Raw genomic sequence first — 17675 nt, 5'->3', positions numbered from 1 at the left:
AATTCTCAGCTACTGGGGAGGTGGAAGTTGAGAGGCTATCTGTTTAACGGCAGGCCAGATAAGATGTTAACTACAACCCCGCTAAACAAATAACTCAAGAAATTATAGTACATTATAGTACATGTCTGTACTATCAACTGTGTAGGAAACAAAAATAAAATTCCTGTCTAGGCCTGCCTGAGCAAAAATTTGAAAATATCTGAGCAAAATACCTGAAAAATAACTTCAGCAAAAAGAGCTGGAAGCATGTTGAAGCTCTGGTCTAGCAAGTCCAACATGGTTACCAAACCCCAATACCATAAAAAAGAATTTGTTTTATTTTTCATGACTTAAAGTAGTTGTATAGATCATTCTATTTTCTCTAAAGGGGTCATGTTTAATTGACTTAGTGATAATAAATGGACTAATACTTTGTAGTGTTTTGTTTGCCTGCTTGCTTGTTTTGAAGTGCTGGTGGTAGTGCATAATGGGAGGCAAGCTCTGTACCACTGAGCTATACCCCTAGCCTAGTATCTCACTTTTTGGAAGTTTAATAATGAATTTGAGACTTAGTACATCTATACAGCTTATTCTCCTTTTGTATTTGCTCCATCTTAACTTTAAAACGTTATTGTCCTGCCAGGTACCTGTGGCTCATGCTTATAATACTAGCTACTCAGGAATTGTGATCTAAAGATTGTAGTTCAAAGCCAGCCCCAGCAGAAGAGTCTGTTAGACTCTATTTTAAAATATTTTATTTTATTTTTATTGTTAAAATGATGTACAGAGGGGTTACAGTTACATATGTAAGGTGGTGAATACATTTCCTCTCAAGCTTGTTACCTCCTCCTTCATTTTTCTCCAACCTTCCCTCCTCCATAATTCCTCCCCACTGAGTTGTACAGTTGGTTTACAACATATTGTCTTATAAGTATTGCTGTTGCATTGGTTCATTTTTTACCCTTTGTCTCACCATTATGATATTCCCCTTCCCTCCCCTAATTCAGATAAACATACATACAATTCCCAGGGTACCAAAATAAAATACAGGTTTAAAATAGGGCTTAAAACCATAGGGAAGATAAAAGAAAAAGACGTAATTTCATATAGGGTGTTAGAAATAACTACAACAATGGTAAACCATTTATTTCCATAACAGAGTTCATTTCGCTTAGCATATATCTTATGTGATCATATGTACATAGCTATTGAGCTATTGTGATCATCTGTTACGACTATCCTAGACATTTACTAATTATTACCAATGAAGGAACTACAGAATCTGTATTTCTTGGGGTCTGTCTCACTTCACTTAGTATGTTTTTTTCCAAGTCTTTCTATTTCCTTATGAACGGGGCACTGCCATTCTTTGTGATAGAAGCATAGAATTCCATTGTGTATATATATCACGATTCCTTGATCCACTCATCTATTGAAGGGCATCTGGGTTGGTTCCATATTTTAGCAATGGTAAATAATGCTGCAATGAAATTCAGTGGCCATACAACAGACAAGGGCCTCATATCTAAAATATACTTAGAACTAAAAAAATTAAATTTCCCCAAAACAGATCCTCAAAGAAACAACTGTTGTCCCCTTAATAAATGGGCTAAAGACCTAAAGGAGACTTCTCTGAAGAGGAAATGAGAATGGCCAAGAGACACATGAAGAAGTGCTCTATATCACTGACCATAAAATAAATGCAAATCAAAACAACACTCAGATTCTATCTCACCCCAGTAAGAATGTCATATATCAAGAAAACTAATAACAACAGATGCTGGTGGGAATGTGACCAAAAGGGAACCCTACTAAACTTTTGGTGGGAGTGTAAACTGGTTCAACCACTCTGGAAAGCATTATGGAGATTCCTCAAAAGGCTAAACATAGAGCTCCCCTATGACCCAGCAACCCCACTTTTGGGCATTTACCCAAAGGTCACATTTGCATTTCTTTTTTTTAACCAGTTGTGTGTGTGTGTGTGTGTGTGTGTGCACACGTGTGCGAGCGTGCACGCACGCTGGAGCACAAACAGGTCTCTGAGCTTATTTGCTCAAGGCTAATGCTCTACCACTTGAGCCACAGCTCCACTTTTGGTTATTTCGTAGCTAATTGGAGAAAAAAGTCTCAAGGACTTTCCTATTCAGGGTGGCTTCCAATTGTGATCGTTAAGTCTCACCTTCCTGAATTATTACAGGTATGAGCCATTGACTCTTACCCATTTTAAATAGTTTTAATGGGTTCATGATTCAGTTTTAGATATGTTTATGAAATTCTCCCATCATGTTCATGCCCCCTTTATCCCTTCCTTTTTCCCTCCCATCAGGTCTACCACCAAACAGGCCCCATGTTACTCTCATGTTTTCATTTGTTTTTAGGTACAGATTTCACTTATGAAGTATTCACTTTGGGATGTTTGTCTTTCTCAGTCTGGCTTTTTTTGGTCAGGCATGGGGCTGTAGGGGTTGAATTCTGGGCCTGGGCACTGTCCCTGAGCTTTGCTGCTCAAGACTAATGGTCTACCACTTGCACTTTGGACAACAATCATCACATCTAGCCCTCCTGAGTAGCTAAGATTACAGGCATGAGCCACCATCACCTGGCTTGGCTTATTTTGATTACTATAATGATTTGCAGTTCTATCCATTTTACTGCAAATGAAATTTCTTTGATATATTTTATTAATACTCCAGGATTTATAGCAGACCTACTTGAAGTTTTTTGAGGAATCTCCATATATATTTCCATAGTGGCTGCATTAATTTATATTGCCAACAACAGTGCATATCATATAGGTCCCTTATTCTCTACATCCTCACCAACATTTGTTGTTTCTGTTCTAGATGGTTGCCATTCTGGCAGAGCAATAGTAATACTGTTGCTCTTGTTACTTGAAACATCATATATAAATACATATGTATATTGATGTACACACAGAGGAGGAAGGGAGAGAAGGAAGAAAGGAGGAGCAGAGGCTGCTCGGAGATCCAAGACAGGCTATGAATAAAATGAAACATTTCTTAGAACTCCACAAGTCTTTGCAAATAGAAAATCCATAGTTTAACTGTTGAGAAAAGGCACTTGTAGAAGTATCCAATGGTGGGACTGGGAATATGACCTAGTGGCAAGAGTGCTTGCCTCGTATGCATGAAGCCCTGGGTTCGATTCCCCAGCACCACATATACAGAAAATGGCCAGAAGTGGCACTGTGGCTCAAGTGGCAGAGTGCTAGCCTTGAGCAAAAAGAAGCCAGCGACAGTGCTCAGGCCCTGAGTTCAAGCTTCAGGATTGGCAAAAAAAGAAGTATCCAATAGTAATTTCAGGCTAGATTATAGCAATCGTGAGGCTTCCCGTCAAGCAGAAGTAGGATGGAGTGTTCTGTCTCCATCATGCAAAGTATGGATGTTGTACTATCTCAGTGTTATTGCTGGGATGGGAGGAACTATTTCCTGTGTAGTGACTACCAGGCTATGAGAACTGGAGTATTACAGAATAGGTGAGGACGAGAAAAGAATAGATAGCATGAAAACACTTTTACACGGGACCCTGAACTTGATTCCAGCTGGGGAAAAATAGACTATATGGCCACCTCCAGGAAAACTGGGTGGTGAGGCTTTTGTGAGCTCTACTTGATGGTGACATTCTTTATGCATGGTCTCCACTTTTAGAGGAATCAAATGTGATCCTTCTGGAAACTTGTGTATGATTGTCTTGAACTTCCTCGTATGCATCCATCCTCTTGCTGATTGTGTCCAATGCCATTTTACTGGAATGACCTGTAGCTCTGAGTTTATTCCATGTCTCTTGTTATTTTCCCTAGTGTAGTGGGCCTTCAAACCTGATTCAGTGATTTGCAATCCCCCATTTGGTACTGAGGACTCAGCCCCTTCATCTTCTACCCATGGTGTTGTAGATTGGGACACTGCTGAGAAAAATGGCAATGGAAAAGCTTTCATGAGTACTATCTAGATCTCAAGGTCTGTTCTCAGTGGTTTCCAAACATCCAATTTAGTGCTCACCACTGACCTTTGCAGTGGATTCTGTCATTTTCCACACTTGGTGATAGAAATGACTTGCACTTTTGCTGTAAGCCTGGCACTACACTAAAATCAAAAATTCCGTTTAATGAAGAATAGATGCTAGTGGGAGAAGATTAGGGAAGGAAAGTAGTGCTTAGAATATGATTACCATGGTGGTAAAGGTCTTGTGTTAGTTTTTTGCTCTTCCATCTACTAGCCTGGCCTCAAAGCAGCCCAGATTTGAAAGTTATCACATTGTGTCTAAAGAAGGAGGTCTGTGTAAAGGTCCAGCCTTTACAGTCCACAAATGGAGAAGGGGCCTCTGTAGAATACAGGGAATGGGACAAAGCATATTTGGATCCTGAGGGCCCTTTCCCCAACTTGTCCTGGCAGTATCTGCAACAACTGGGCAGACACCTAAAATTCTCAAAAGAGGGAATCCAACTCCTGAGAAGAACATTGGTTCAAACATGAAATGTTTGGATGTGAGGAAATCACATGCAGGTACAGGCTAGCAAAATGACTGAGACCTCCAGAAGGGTATTAAAATCCTTCCTTTCTCTCACAACTCGGTCCTATGTCAGTAGGTCTCCTTACTGACAGCATGGGAATAAAAAGTGAAGGAACTGTAAATCGTTTACCTCACTTGAAAGATCCTAAGCCAGGTATAGTGGTGCCTGGCTGTAATCCCCACATTGAGAAGGCTGAGGCAAGAGAATCTGGAGCTCACTGCCAGCTTAGACTACATGAGTTCCACACCAGTCTGAATTACAGGGCAGGACCCTACCTCAAAGAAAGAGAGAGGAAAACCAGAGGAGGTGGATAAGAATAAAAAGAAAGAAAGGGGGAGGAAGAAGAGGATAAAGAGTCCATAGTGAACCTGAGGCAAGTGGACAGATCCAAAAAGAACAGCAGAGGAAAGTTTAATCTCTTCATCTTTCATATCAACAAACAGTAAACACAGCCTAGCTCCTACTCATATAGAGAACAAATTCACATTGAAGCCTACTTTCCTCAGTGTCATGTAGTTAATACATGGAGTATTGCTTTCAACACAAATTTACAACACATTCGAAGAGATTAAAAGCACAGAAACCAGTCACTGGTGGCTCACACTTACAATCCTAGGTATTGAGAAGGCTGAGATATTAGGATCATAGTTTGAAGCCAGCCTGGGCAGAAAAGTCCATGAAACTTTTATCTCCACTAACCTATCAAAAACGCCAGAAGTGGGGCTGTGGCTGAAGTGGTAAAGTGCCAGCCTTCAGCAAAATAAGCTTAAAGAAAGCATTCAGGCCCTGAGTTCAAGTACCAGGACTGGCAAAAAGAACCAAAACAAAACAAACAACAACAAAAAAACCTGCACAGGAGGAAGTAAGGAGTAACTATCCGAAACAAACTTAGATATGGAAGTGATTTTGCTTATATTAGACCAAAACAGAACATTACAGAATCTTACGGGCATGAAAAGGGAAGACATGAGGGCTAGTAGTGTGTGAACTTTTTTGTTTACCTGGCTGAGTTACTGTTGTTGTTAATCTAAGTATCAGGGGCTAGTTTTCCTTAAAGACCTTTTCTGAAATGCACTGGTCTTCAGGTTTGATTTCCTTGCTGACATGGGCTTCTGTAGGGCCCATCAATTGTCTGTGTTACCAGTAGGACAAGTAACTCTAGCACCTTCCAAGGAAGGGTTCAGGAAGGGCTAGGAAGCAGGAGAGCAGTGTAGAATTGGAAGGGAGAGCACATGGAGAGTGAAGAGGTTTTAAATCAACGAAGTATTGACAGAAATTTCCACATGTGACCAGAATCACATCTCAGGAACCAACTGCAGGCAATCTGCTACAGTTTGGTTTGCACTGTTACTTGTTTATGGTTGCTTTTAATGTTGGCCTTTTCAAGGCCCTTATTTGGTCACTAAAGAGACATTGTGAAATGTTGAGAAGAGACATGACTGTGAGTCAGAAGGTCAGCCCTAGGCTGGTATGGATGAGTTGGAATAGCATGCCCTCCGGATGAGACCTGAGGTCTCTTTTTAACCTGTCACGTACTAAAGTGATTAGAGGAAATTCCACAGGTTGTGGGCCTCAAGCTCTTCATCACTGAGGAAAGTCTGACAAGGGTTATCCCGTAGGACTGCTTGAATAGGATGCATTCTCTATGTTAGCCCCCTGATGTAGTGGTTTTCGTCAGAGCTGCAGTTAATGGCAGTTGACTGTCGAATAGTGTTGCATCCCAACCCTGTCTACTCTGAGATGTATCACATTCAGTACATATTCCTATTAAGGGACATTTTTTTCAGTTTTAAATTTTTATTTTTCAATTTCACATAAAATTGTCATATTTCTATATACAGTTTATTGTCTTAAAGTATATACATTGTGGAAGAACTAAATCTTGCCTGGTAATCCATGCATTACCATTTTTTAGTGTGGAAAAAACTATGCTTTTGCCACTCAGCATTCTTTCAAAGAAATAATGTATTGCTACTGTAGTCACATAGGGTAAATGGAGTAAATAAGACGTTTCTCACAACTTCTGAAGGGCTTTCTTTGAGCCTGCACTTCCCAAGGACTGGGATTCAGTGAGGGAAGTATAACCATATAACCTTGGGTCATGTATACATGCATTACCTTAGATAACCCTGAATGTAGCCTTGATATTGGGTGAACATTCATAGCCTTTTGCGGCCATCCTTTTCCACATGCCACTTGTGTTTAGAGAAGGAATTAACATATACCACTGGAGGAGGAGAAATGGGATGGTACCACTGTTGGATACTGTGTTGCCATTGAAGGACAGAGGCTAAAGGTGTACTGATGGACAGAATGTGAGCCTGTAAAGCGGGCTAATATTGTTAATTAGTCTATGAGCAGGACAGTCCATGAATAAAACTGTGATTCCTATCTCCACCATACTTGGCATCTTTGTGTGGTCTGGCTGAATCAAAGGAAAACCTGAGCACCTACAACATAAGTCACCAAACTATACAGTAGATCTGTACAGTAGATCTCGAACTTACTCATCCTACCTAATTGAAACTGTATATATTTCAATAAACATTTTGCCAACTCTTAGAGGATATATTTTAAAATCTGCTTTGGAAGACTCTGTCCTTGCAAGGAAACTAGAATTTGAAGCAAAGGGCCAGTCTTTCCTCCATTCCTTCCTCCCACCTTCCCTACATCCCTCCCACTCTTACTCCTGCCTCTCCCTCCAAGGTGCTTTTCCATCCACACAACTATTTGTATTCAATTCATCACCACCTAAAATCTGGTGTTTACATCTGGGTGCTTGTGGCTCATGTCTAGAATCCAAGCTACTCAAGAGGTAAAAATATGTAGGTTCAAAGTTTAAATCCTACCTAGGAAGAAGAGTCCATGTGACCCTAATTAACCAACAAAAATGCCAGAGCTGATGTATAGTTCATGTAGTAGAGTGTCAACTGTGAGCCAAAAAAAAAAACAACCTCCAATGAGACCATGAGGCACCGAGTTCAAGTCCTTGTACCAGCCCCTCTCTCCCACTGCACTAACATAAAATCCAGTATTTGCTTACAGTGGGACAAATTACACTTGATATAACAAAATAAAAATGTTTTTTAATAATAGATTCTGGCACCTCAAGCTAGGCAGAGAGCACTTGAACAGGAGGTTCTAGACCTTACGTAGTCAGATGACTCACCTACGTACTGTACACTTTAATTGTACTTCTTGTATTTGCCTCAGGAAGAGATTCTTCCTTATCTTGTACCCAGAAGTAACTGCACATTGCAGCTTACCATTCTCTCAGACTTAAGACACATCATCCTAGGATATGACCCTGCCCACCATGCTGTTTCAGAGCAATCGACTCCTACACAAGGAATTAGGATTTTCACAAATGGTAGCCTGACTTGGCTATGGACATTGACCATGGGCTGCTATTCCTGGATCCCCAACTCCTCATCCAGACCTCATGTGTTCTTTTCATCTTTGAGGACATCTCCACAGCCTCCTGACGTGAGTGCTACTCCTACATACCACCATCTATGCGGAAATGTGGACCTGACTGAACCCAGTTTACTAATATCTCCACTACTAATCAAAGACCATCCAAAGAGCAAATGCTCAATGAAGAATTGAAGACTGAATCAAACAGTAAGTTGAGGAAAGTATTTATTAAGATTTAGTTTCATCTATATTCACAATGAGCCTAGCAACCCAGGAAAACATACACATTTTTTTTTTTGGCCAGTCCTGGGGCTTGGACTCAGGGCCTGAGCACTGTCCCTGGCTTCTTTTTGCTTAAGGCTAGCACTCTGCCACTTGAGCCACAGAGCCACCTCTGGCCTTTTCTATATATGTGGTGCTGGGGAATCGAATCCAGGGCTTTAAGTATACAAGGCAAGCATATTTGCCACTAGGCCATATTCCAAGCAACATACACATTTTTTAATGTTACAGAGAAGACAATTGAAGAAGGCAACAATTAACATTCATTTCTCCAGGTCTTTATATCATGTTTAAATCTTCAGTTTGTGCAATTCGTTGGAAAATTAGAAAGATTTGCTCCTAAATTATATTAACAATAGTAGATGTGACTACTGTCACTAATAATCGTCCATTCTGAAGTTAGATAAACATTCAGTTGAAAGGGAGAGTCACACAAATACAATAGAATGACACAACTGTATACAGTACTTTCTCCTCAACATGTCCTGGGCTCTAGTAAGAAGTCTTTCTTTTTTCAAATACAATGTAAAAAATGGTTTCATGTGACACAGAACAGGAGAGGTTACTGGCAATTAATGAGCCTCCTACCCCAATACATGCACGACTATTATTCATGGGTAGGTGCTCTGTTGGTCAGCTCTCAATGCTTCTTCATATAAAAATGGAAAGCTTCTGGGATCACACCCAGTAAACTTAGCCCAGTGTTCCAAGACTTTAACTTTGGTAGTTTCAGCATGGGCTCTTGGGCCCCACAGGAATTCAAAGCGGGCAGGAAAACTGCTGGGCACATGCTGGTACTCCAGGTACTGCTCCTGTATAAAATCTACCATTACTAATTTTCTAGGATCTCCATAGACGTCGTGGTCTTGATCGACACACACACCCATCTTACAAAGAATATTCCAGACTGCAGCTTCAGGAGCATGGTTGCCCTCCATAAATACTATGGCCAGGATAACTATCAGGAGGCCAGTCTTGGGCAAGCCCTGGATATCACTAAGCATGCCATCATACGTGAGCCCCAGGGCAATGGCAAGGATGTAGGAGTGACTGCTGGGCTCCACTTCCTTCACATCAATGCCAAATACTAGCTGCATACAATCAATCACTCTACTAAAGATGACAGGAAAATAATCACAGTGGCTTTTGATGATGCAGGTCATCATTTCTGCCCTGGTTATTACCTCATTTTTCTTATATTTGAGGATCATGAGGAGCACTAAAGATAGTACATCCTCCTGCAGAGATTCAGGGTCTATCATGCTACCCTGGAGACATAGGTTTTCTTGGGTCCAGGAAACCTGACTGAAGTGGCTACGCAGAATGGAACTCAAACCCATGGGGGTAGCTGACACTCTCTGAGAACTCGGGAAATCATGTAATATCCCAACAGGCAACCCAGTATGGGTGATGGGGATCTGTGCAGTCGGGAAAGAGGTAGCAGCAAAAGTGGACACATGTAAATGTATGGGAATCTGTTGTATCATTGGGCTCGGTGCCTCTCTTTGGGCCATAGGGCCAAGTACATGCTTGCTGTGCTGGCCTTTCTGAGCAGGACGCCTCATAACTTTTCTTGAACACAGAAGGCCACAGTTGGCAAGACGTTAGTGATGGGGACTCAAAGACCTGGGAGAGAGAAGGAACATGTGAATGACCTAAGCTGAGAAGTGTAGCCTTAGCAGCTCTCACAAAAGTCTGCTGCTAAAATGCCTATTACTGGACTTCTGTTTGTGTGGTAGTCTAGGGTCACACATTTCTCAGCTGGTCTTGTCGCATGAATGCCTAAGAAAAGAAATAAGATGCTAATAGTGCTAGTAGTTCTCACAGTGTGAGAATCTAGAGGCATCAAAAGAGCATGTGCAGATGGACAATGTTTGGTGTCCTGTGTTCTGGGATAGGTAGAGACCGTGGTAGGCATTCAGGGTGTAATCTTGCTTTGACCCCTGAAGTTGTCTGAGCATTATCTCCTGTGTAATCAAAGGAAATGGCTCAAAGCATTCTGTCAACTCCTGGCTTTGGAGCTCTTGTCGTTCCTTGATCTCTACTTGCATGTGCAGCTTTCAAAGACTCCAATCATATGGGAGAAGGCGTTCCTCTCTTTGAGATCCATACTCCTCTGGGGAGGGATAATAAGGTCCCCTCTGTGCTTACTCTGGATATGAACTTTATCCCACTTGGGAGGAGATCCCACATTCCCTTCAGCTGGCCTGAGGCAAAGTCTTAGAACAAAGTCTCACCTCTCCAAGATGGAGCAAAAGGCAGTGTGAGAACTTCATATGGCTACAGCTGCCCAGGGGCAACTCCCAGACAGAGGAATTTTGTGGCCCCTTTGGATATGGGACCAGTAGGTTCTCACCCTCACTCCTGGAAGATTCTGGGGAGCTCCTTCTGTGGTCCAAGAATGACTCTTGTCAGTCCAAGGTTACAACTGTGGGAGAACTGAGGCACAAAAGTAAGGATGTATTTCATGTGAAGTAGGGGGGAGGGGTGGGAACTATGCTACTTTAACTAGAGGGTCCCTTGTGGTACTGCTGGGAGAGGGGTAAAAAAGGGAGGCAGGGATGGATTATCTAGGAACCTCCCATGAGGGGCTTTCACTTTGATCCTTCCTCAGCTTTCACCTTGATTGCACAGAGTCCAATGCCTTGCCTCTGTATAGACTTCAGAACAAGACTATCTTCCATCCTTACCTGAGGTGAAAGGAGTAGGGGAGGGGTGGAGGATGACAGGGACAAACGGCAATGGACAGTTAGACCCTTTGTGGTCATGGGGTAGAAAGGAAGGCTGAGGTGGATTATTTAGAGACAGAAGGAGGGGGATCGCTGTGTACTCTTCATTCTCAGTAAGTCCTAGGCTGTGACTCATGGTACCCTGGGGGCCAAAGTAGGCGTGGTGGCAGTGATCTGGCTATACACCCTCATGTGTGGCTCAGATGATACTAAAGGTAAGGTATAAGTATTTGGGCCCCTCTTTGGGGAGACATCCATTGCCCACCCTCATATTTTACCTTCATCATTTAGGGAATGTGAACTCACCTCGGAAGCATTTAGACCAACGCTGCAACTGTCCAGCTTCCCTCAGGCAGAAGAAGTGAGGAGGGGAAAGAACGAAAGGTGAGGTGGGAACCGGGAATGAGGACACAACTGTGCCAATTCACTGACGTGAAATATATTTACCGACTAGACTTCTTACAGCTCTCTCCCTTCAGGGCGGAAGTGGTGAAGTCGTATTAGCTCCTTTGCTCGGGTTCTCCAGAGGCCCTTCGAGGCTCCCTCAGCGCCTCAACTCTGTGGTACCTGGGATAGAAACGGAGGCAGGGATGGAGGTCGTCCACCAGGACATGGGTTGGAGGCTTCCTCCGCAACTCTGCTCTCAACTCACAGATTCCAGTGACTCGTTACTCGTCCATTTACTTGTCCATCCACAAACGCCAGCGGTAGCGCCTGCTCCTCAAGATGGCCGAGGGCAAGTGCAAGGGAAAGGTGGGAGAAATGGGAGGGCTGATTAGAAACAACGACCGGAAGCCGGTGGAACAGACCAATACCCTAATGGCTCTGCCCCTTCAGGGCGGAAGTGCGGAGGTTGCTTCAGCCTGTGGGAGGGGCGGAGCTCCGTTCTCTGGAGTCCTCTCTAGTCTCCTCACACCTCCACTCAGTTCATGGCCGAACCTTCACCCTTGTCCCCTATGCCTGCCACAGTCTCCTGAGCTGGAAGGCAGCTGAGGGCCACGTCACGCCGACGGCCTTTTCAGGACTCTGCAGAGCTGACCCCGTGGGCGGTGGACATGATGACATAGTGTCGCCAACAATGGCCCACCTTGCTTCCTCTGAGCACACTTATCCCAAGGTTTCTGGGGTTCAGTTCAGGGCCGAGGTGCAACACCCCACGACTGCGCTGCCAGTGGGAGGAAAATCTATCAAGCCTTACTTACTGTGGGGGTTTCTTAGCCTCGTGGGGCACAGACAAATTTCACTCTTACATAAACGTGTCAGCATCCAATGATCTGGGCAGGTTGGCTTTTGTGAAGTTACTTCACACTTCAGAGTCAAGTGTTGATCTTCATTTCACATTTTCACTAAGAGTCAAAAACTTATTTTTTTAACTCAACTATACACTAACATAGATTTTATGGATGTGTACACACATATGTAACTTGAATGGATTGAACTGGATTGGCCAAGGTGATTACTAAAAGGTGTGTGTGTGTGTGTGTGTATGTGTGACAGAGAGAGACAGAGAGAGGAGATGAGAGGAGAGAGAACTTCTAGGGATAGATACATCACATGGGCTCTGACATTATCAATGGTTTATGTAAGAGACAGCCAATGTCAGCCACAAATTGGTGATCTTCCACCCATAGATACCAGGGCTCCCGTTGCAGGCTTATATTACCAACCATGGTCTAATCAACTCTTTAGTCCATTCATGGACTTAAATTGCAAATGCACTATTGACACTGCGAATGGAAGGTTGTCTCAATTACTATCATCCCAAACTCTTGGTGCCTCAAACAAACAACCGAACAAAATGCACACAAGAAATTTGAGAAAAGCACAGTTTTCTAAAACTAAAAGTAAACCTGAAGTGGGAATACACTCCACAGTTTGAGAGTGGGCCTCACCAGGAAAACTCTCGGTGTTTGCAGTACTGTCTATAATGACATAACCTTAGTTTGCACTCATGAAGGAAGTTCATAGAGTCTCTCCACACCATGATCCCTTCCTGATACCCATTTTGGATTGGCCAGTAGTGGCTATATTATCATTTTCTACCTTCACAGATCCATCGATGAAATGGGGAGTTAGGAGGGGTCTGGGGGCTTTTCTTGGATAGAGGTAGATCCGTGGGTCTGTCTTAAGAGTGGTCATAGGGATGGGGATATAGCCTAGTGGCAAGAGTGCCTGCCTCGGATACACGAGGCCCTAGGTTCGATTCCCCAGCACCACATATACAGAAAACGGCCAGAAGCGGCGCTGTGGCTCAAGTGGCAGAGTGCTAGCCTTGAGCGGGAAGAAGCCAGGGACAGTGCTCAGGCCCTGAGTCCAAGGCCCAGGACTGGCCAAAAAAAAAAAAAGAGTGGTCATAGACAGCATAAGCTTTGTTGCCTCAACGAACTGTAGTAGTTTGAGCCAACATGAGGAAATAGTCCCTTGCAGTCATGGTTTTTGAAAGTTATTGTTTATTTCTCCTCCATGGAACACTTTGTGCATCACAGATCACCCATGGTCTATGCTCTCACTGCAGACCCAGAAACAGGAGGCCAGTATGGTTGTACTGGCACTTCTGTAATCGTGACCTGGAATAAATGCTTCCTCCTGTATATTGTTCTTGTTGCAGGTGTTTTGTCACAGAGATGAAAAGCTACCATATAAACACACTCAGAGGCATTCCCCCCCCCCGTTCCCCCCCCCCCCCCCCGCACACACACAACCCTACTGGAAGTTGATGTGAGGCCATTCATGTGAAAGTGACTCATATAATTACATACAGGCTTTCTATGCCCTGAAACTTTGTGGGAAGAAAGGTTTTAAGGTGATAGATTAATTATTGTTCAACAGGACATCTGGAGGAAACTTAGCATTCAGGCTGTGCCATGAGTTTATGGGCTCCTTTGGGGCCCATTTATACTGAGAATTGTAAACAAAAGTGCAACAGATACATTTGAAACCTTGCAATTTCCCCAGAAAATAAATGCTTGTGAAGTTGGAGCCAAGGAAAGTGTGGTTGCTGAAGAAATGAGGGCCAGGAAACAAAAACGCAGTATTTTGCAATGGAACTAAAGGATATATCTCCATTGGGTATCTTAGTAATTAGCTAGGTCTCACTCATCACAGCTGCAATAGTGGAAATGTTTTAACTCACTTGAAAACTCCTCTCCCAGAAGAAAGAACTACAGGGTATCCAGCTGGCAGAGGACACCCAGGGAAGTGTTTCCCTGTGTGCATCCCTCCGGGCACTCTGAAACCTGCCCCCAAAGCTCACAGGATTGAGACTACTGAATCCACTAGATGAACTGTTTGAACTAGCAGCAGAGCTACGCACTGTGGGTGTCCACATGATGCTTGTTTTCAGGCATGCAGAATACATAACTTTCAATAACATGACGGCATCCACTTATTGCCAAGGAAGACCTGGTGAATCCTGAAGTTGTAAGTTGTAACAGTGGACTCACAGATGCAATGTACAGCCTACAATTTTATATTTGTGTGTGTGTGTGTGTGTGTGTGTGTGTGTGTGTGTGTGTGTGTGTATGCTAGAATTTAGGGCCTCATATTCTCATTGGACTTTTTGACTCAAAGGTGGCACTCTACATTGTGGGCAAAACGTCCACTTTTGGCCTCTTGCTGGTCCATTAGAGATAAGAGTCTAACTTTTTTTTTTATGGATCCTGGCTTCAAACTGCAGTTCTCTGATATCAGCCTCCTGCACAGTTACGATTCCAGGCACGAGTCAGCAGTACCCAGCTATAACAACAGGGTGTGCAACAACTTCCAAGGGGCAATGAATGGAATCAAACCCCCAAAGAGGCTCTGTGAACTGAAAATGGCCATAGGAGTAGTGCTGCCCAAGTCCTTCACATGAAAGGTATGGAGCTCCACGATTTTCTGTTTGCCCTTCTAAATTTTCTTCTCAGTTTAGTGTAGCCTCTCATTATGACTATCCTATTACCTCCTTTTAGAATTAGTCATTGTGTCTTGGGAGAATATTGTAACCAGAAGTTACTGCATTTGGTACGACTCCAAAACTTTAATTTCCCTGGATGCATTTATTTCTTTCATGCTTCATCTCTAATGATTTCCTAGTTTACTCATTCCTAAAATAGGGATAACAATAGTATAACATGAGACCGTTGGTATGATGTTGCCCTTCCCTGGGGACTGCTATAACAATATACCATAAACTAGGAATTAAGGAAACAGATTTTCATTCTATCGTGATTCTGGTAGTTGAAAGTCTAATATCAATGTGTGGGCAGGGCTTAGCATCCTTTGAAAATTTATAGGGGCTGATACGTTTTGCCTTTTTCAGCTTTTGGTTCCCCACAGCATCACTCTAGTTTCTACCTTCATTTTCACATTGCTGTCCTTCCTGTTTCTGAGTCCAAATTTCCTTTTTCTGTGAGTCATATGGATTAAGAATCCATTCCAATGATACATGTCAACTTGACTACATACACAAAGTCACCATCATCTAATGAAGTCACTTCACAGGCATTGGGAATTAGGTCTTCAATATATCTTTTGGGGGGGGAATTTATTTATTTTTGGTATAGTTTTATTTTCCTTAGGCAGTTGTACAAAGGAGTTGCCATTTGGCAGAGCAGTTTATAAACACAGTGCCTCTGACCATGATCAATGTAACCCCTTTCAAAATTCCCACCCCCCCTTTCCCTCACTTTTCTTAATTTTCAGGTTATCTATTGGATGTTTACCATTTAACACAACAATTTATGTATACAATGAATCTTTATCTGTGTCATCCCTTCAACATTTTCACCCCCCTTCCACCCATCCTTTCTCTTATTTTTCTCAGTTCTCTGACATATACAATGCATTCTTTCCTACATTCTACCCGTTTCCCCATATTCATTCTTTGACCCTTCTCTTGATTACCCCTAACTTGCAAGGTCCCATTTCCTAGTACTAATGTTATTAGGCTTTGAGTTAGTCTTTCTAAGGAATTATACTATTTGCATTCTCCATAGATTCTATTATGATTCAGTTAATTAATTTATAAGTGCTTGGGTGCTACCTAATGTACTTACTTCTAGATTTATAGGCATATTTTAGTTCCCACTAATGAGGGAAACCATTAAACCTGTGCTTCTCTGGGTCTGGCTTACTTCACTTAACATAATCCTCTCCAAGTCTCTCTATTTCCTTACAATTGATTCAATGTCATTCTTTCTGATGGAAGCATTGAATTCTATTGCATATATACACCACATTTTCTTGATCCATTCATCCACCAAGAGCCATCTAGGCTGATTCCATATCTTGAGTAGGGTAAATAATGCTAGAATTAACATGATTGTGCTGGTAGCTTTAGTGTATCCTTGTTTGTGCTCTATTGGATGAATGCCCCAAAATGGAATTGCTGAGTTATAGAGTAGTTCTATGCTTCATTTTTTGAGGACCCTTCATTCTGTTTTACAGGGTTGTTGAACAAGTTTACGTTCCCACCAACAGTGTAATAGAGATCCCTTTTGGCTACATCCATGCCAGAATTTGTTATTTTTTAGTTTTCTTGATAATGGCCACTCTAACTTGGGTAAAGTAGAATCTCAATGTTGTTTGATTTTCATTTCCTTTATGACCAGAGATGTTGAATATTTTTTTCATGTATCTATTGGCCATATTTACTTCTTTCGAGAAGTCTCTCTTTAAGTCATTAGCCCAATTATTAATTGGGTTGTTGTTTCTTTGAGTGTTTATTTTTTGAGGGTTCAATTTTTTGAGCTCTAAGTATATTTTCAATATTAGGTCATTGTCTGGTGGTTAGCTAGTAAAAATCCTTTTCCATTATTTGATCTATTTAGCTTCTCAATTATGTCCTTTACTGTGCAGAAACGTATATAAGTTTGATGTAGTCCCTTTCATCAATTATTTCTGTGATTTTTTTTGTGTTTCTGGATTTTTAGTTACAAAGCTGTGCCCAATAGCTCTAGTATTTTCCCTACCCTTTCCTGTAAAAGTTTCACGGTTTCTGGCTTTGCATTGAGGTGTTTGATTTGTTTGGAATTGATAGTGGTACGAGGTGATATATGGGTATCTAGTTTCAGTTTTCTGCACATAGATGTCCAGTTTTTCCAGCACCATTTGTTGAAGAGGCTACCTTTCTTCTAGCCTATATTTTTTCTGCTTTATAAAATATTAGGTTACTCTCGGTCTGTGGGTTCATTTCTGTGTCTTCTATTCTATCCAGTGGGTTTGGAGTGCAATTTAAATCTATACTAAAGATTATTAAATTTCACACAAAGTAGGTGGTTAACACAAAGGAATTAATTGTACTGAAGGTCTAAAATGAGCTTTTTGGGGATTTTAATATTTCTAAGTCAGTATGTCTCATCAGAGTTCAGGCCGTTTTCTGTTTTCCTTTATTATTTGATGTCAAATGGATAGTTCATTTCACATCTTGGAATTATGTGAAAGTGGTACAATTTTTTTGTATAATAAGGTAAAAAAACCCAAACAGACTTAGTGTGTCCACGACATGAAAGAATCTGGTAGGAAAACTGGAGGGTGGTTATCCACAGAAAATACACAGCCACTAGAACCCTAGGAAGAAAAGATTACTGTCCCAGCAGAAGTAGGGCACCCATTATTTTCACTATTCTCCCTTGAGGACCTAGTGTATGCCAAGCTCCATGGGCCTAGGCACAGCCTCACCACATTACCTTGTAAACAAAAAATGATTCCTGCTCCCTTCAATTGGAAGCTTTCTGCATAAAGGATGATGGTATACT

The 17675-nt window shown here is 42.1% G+C and overlaps 1 protein-coding gene across 3 annotated transcripts; it reads right to left on the bottom strand.

Annotated features, from left to right (window-relative positions):
* Positions 1 to 8419: 8419 nt before the first annotated feature.
* On the bottom strand, positions 8420 to 11469 carry LOC125343770 (melanoma-associated antigen 10-like). 3 transcript variants are annotated; one of them, XM_048336309.1, is made up of 4 exons: positions 11386 to 11448; positions 11217 to 11280; positions 10566 to 10648; positions 8420 to 9835 (listed from the first exon to the last, which is right to left on the bottom strand). In XM_048336309.1, exon 4 carries the CDS (start codon positions 9772 to 9774, stop codon positions 8821 to 8823), a length of 954 nt encoding a protein of 317 aa, XP_048192266.1. In that variant the 5' UTR covers positions 9775 to 9835; positions 10566 to 10648; positions 11217 to 11280; positions 11386 to 11448; the 3' UTR covers positions 8420 to 8820. The 3 variants fall into 3 exon arrangements, with proteins under 3 accessions (XP_048192266.1, XP_048192268.1, XP_048192267.1); XM_048336311.1 differs by lacking the exon at positions 11217 to 11280 and having other exon boundaries at positions 11386 to 11469; XM_048336310.1 differs by lacking the exon at positions 11386 to 11448 and having other exon boundaries at positions 11217 to 11293.
* Positions 11470 to 17675: the final 6206 nt, after the last annotated feature.

Source organism: Perognathus longimembris, chromosome 28 (genome assembly GCF_023159225.1).
Source record: "Perognathus longimembris pacificus isolate PPM17 chromosome 28, ASM2315922v1, whole genome shotgun sequence".
In the NCBI taxonomy this organism is placed as follows: domain Eukaryota; kingdom Metazoa; phylum Chordata; class Mammalia; order Rodentia; family Heteromyidae; genus Perognathus; species Perognathus longimembris.
The sequence above is the reverse complement of the archived record's forward strand: the minus strand, read 5'-3'. Positions and strand labels throughout refer to the sequence as shown.

What these genes read in the sequence shown, in the direction of transcription:
- LOC125343770 (XM_048336311.1), bottom strand. Translation starts at nt 9,774, where the DNA reads ATGAGGCGTCCTGCTCAGAAAGGCCAGCACAGCAAGCATGTACTTGGC.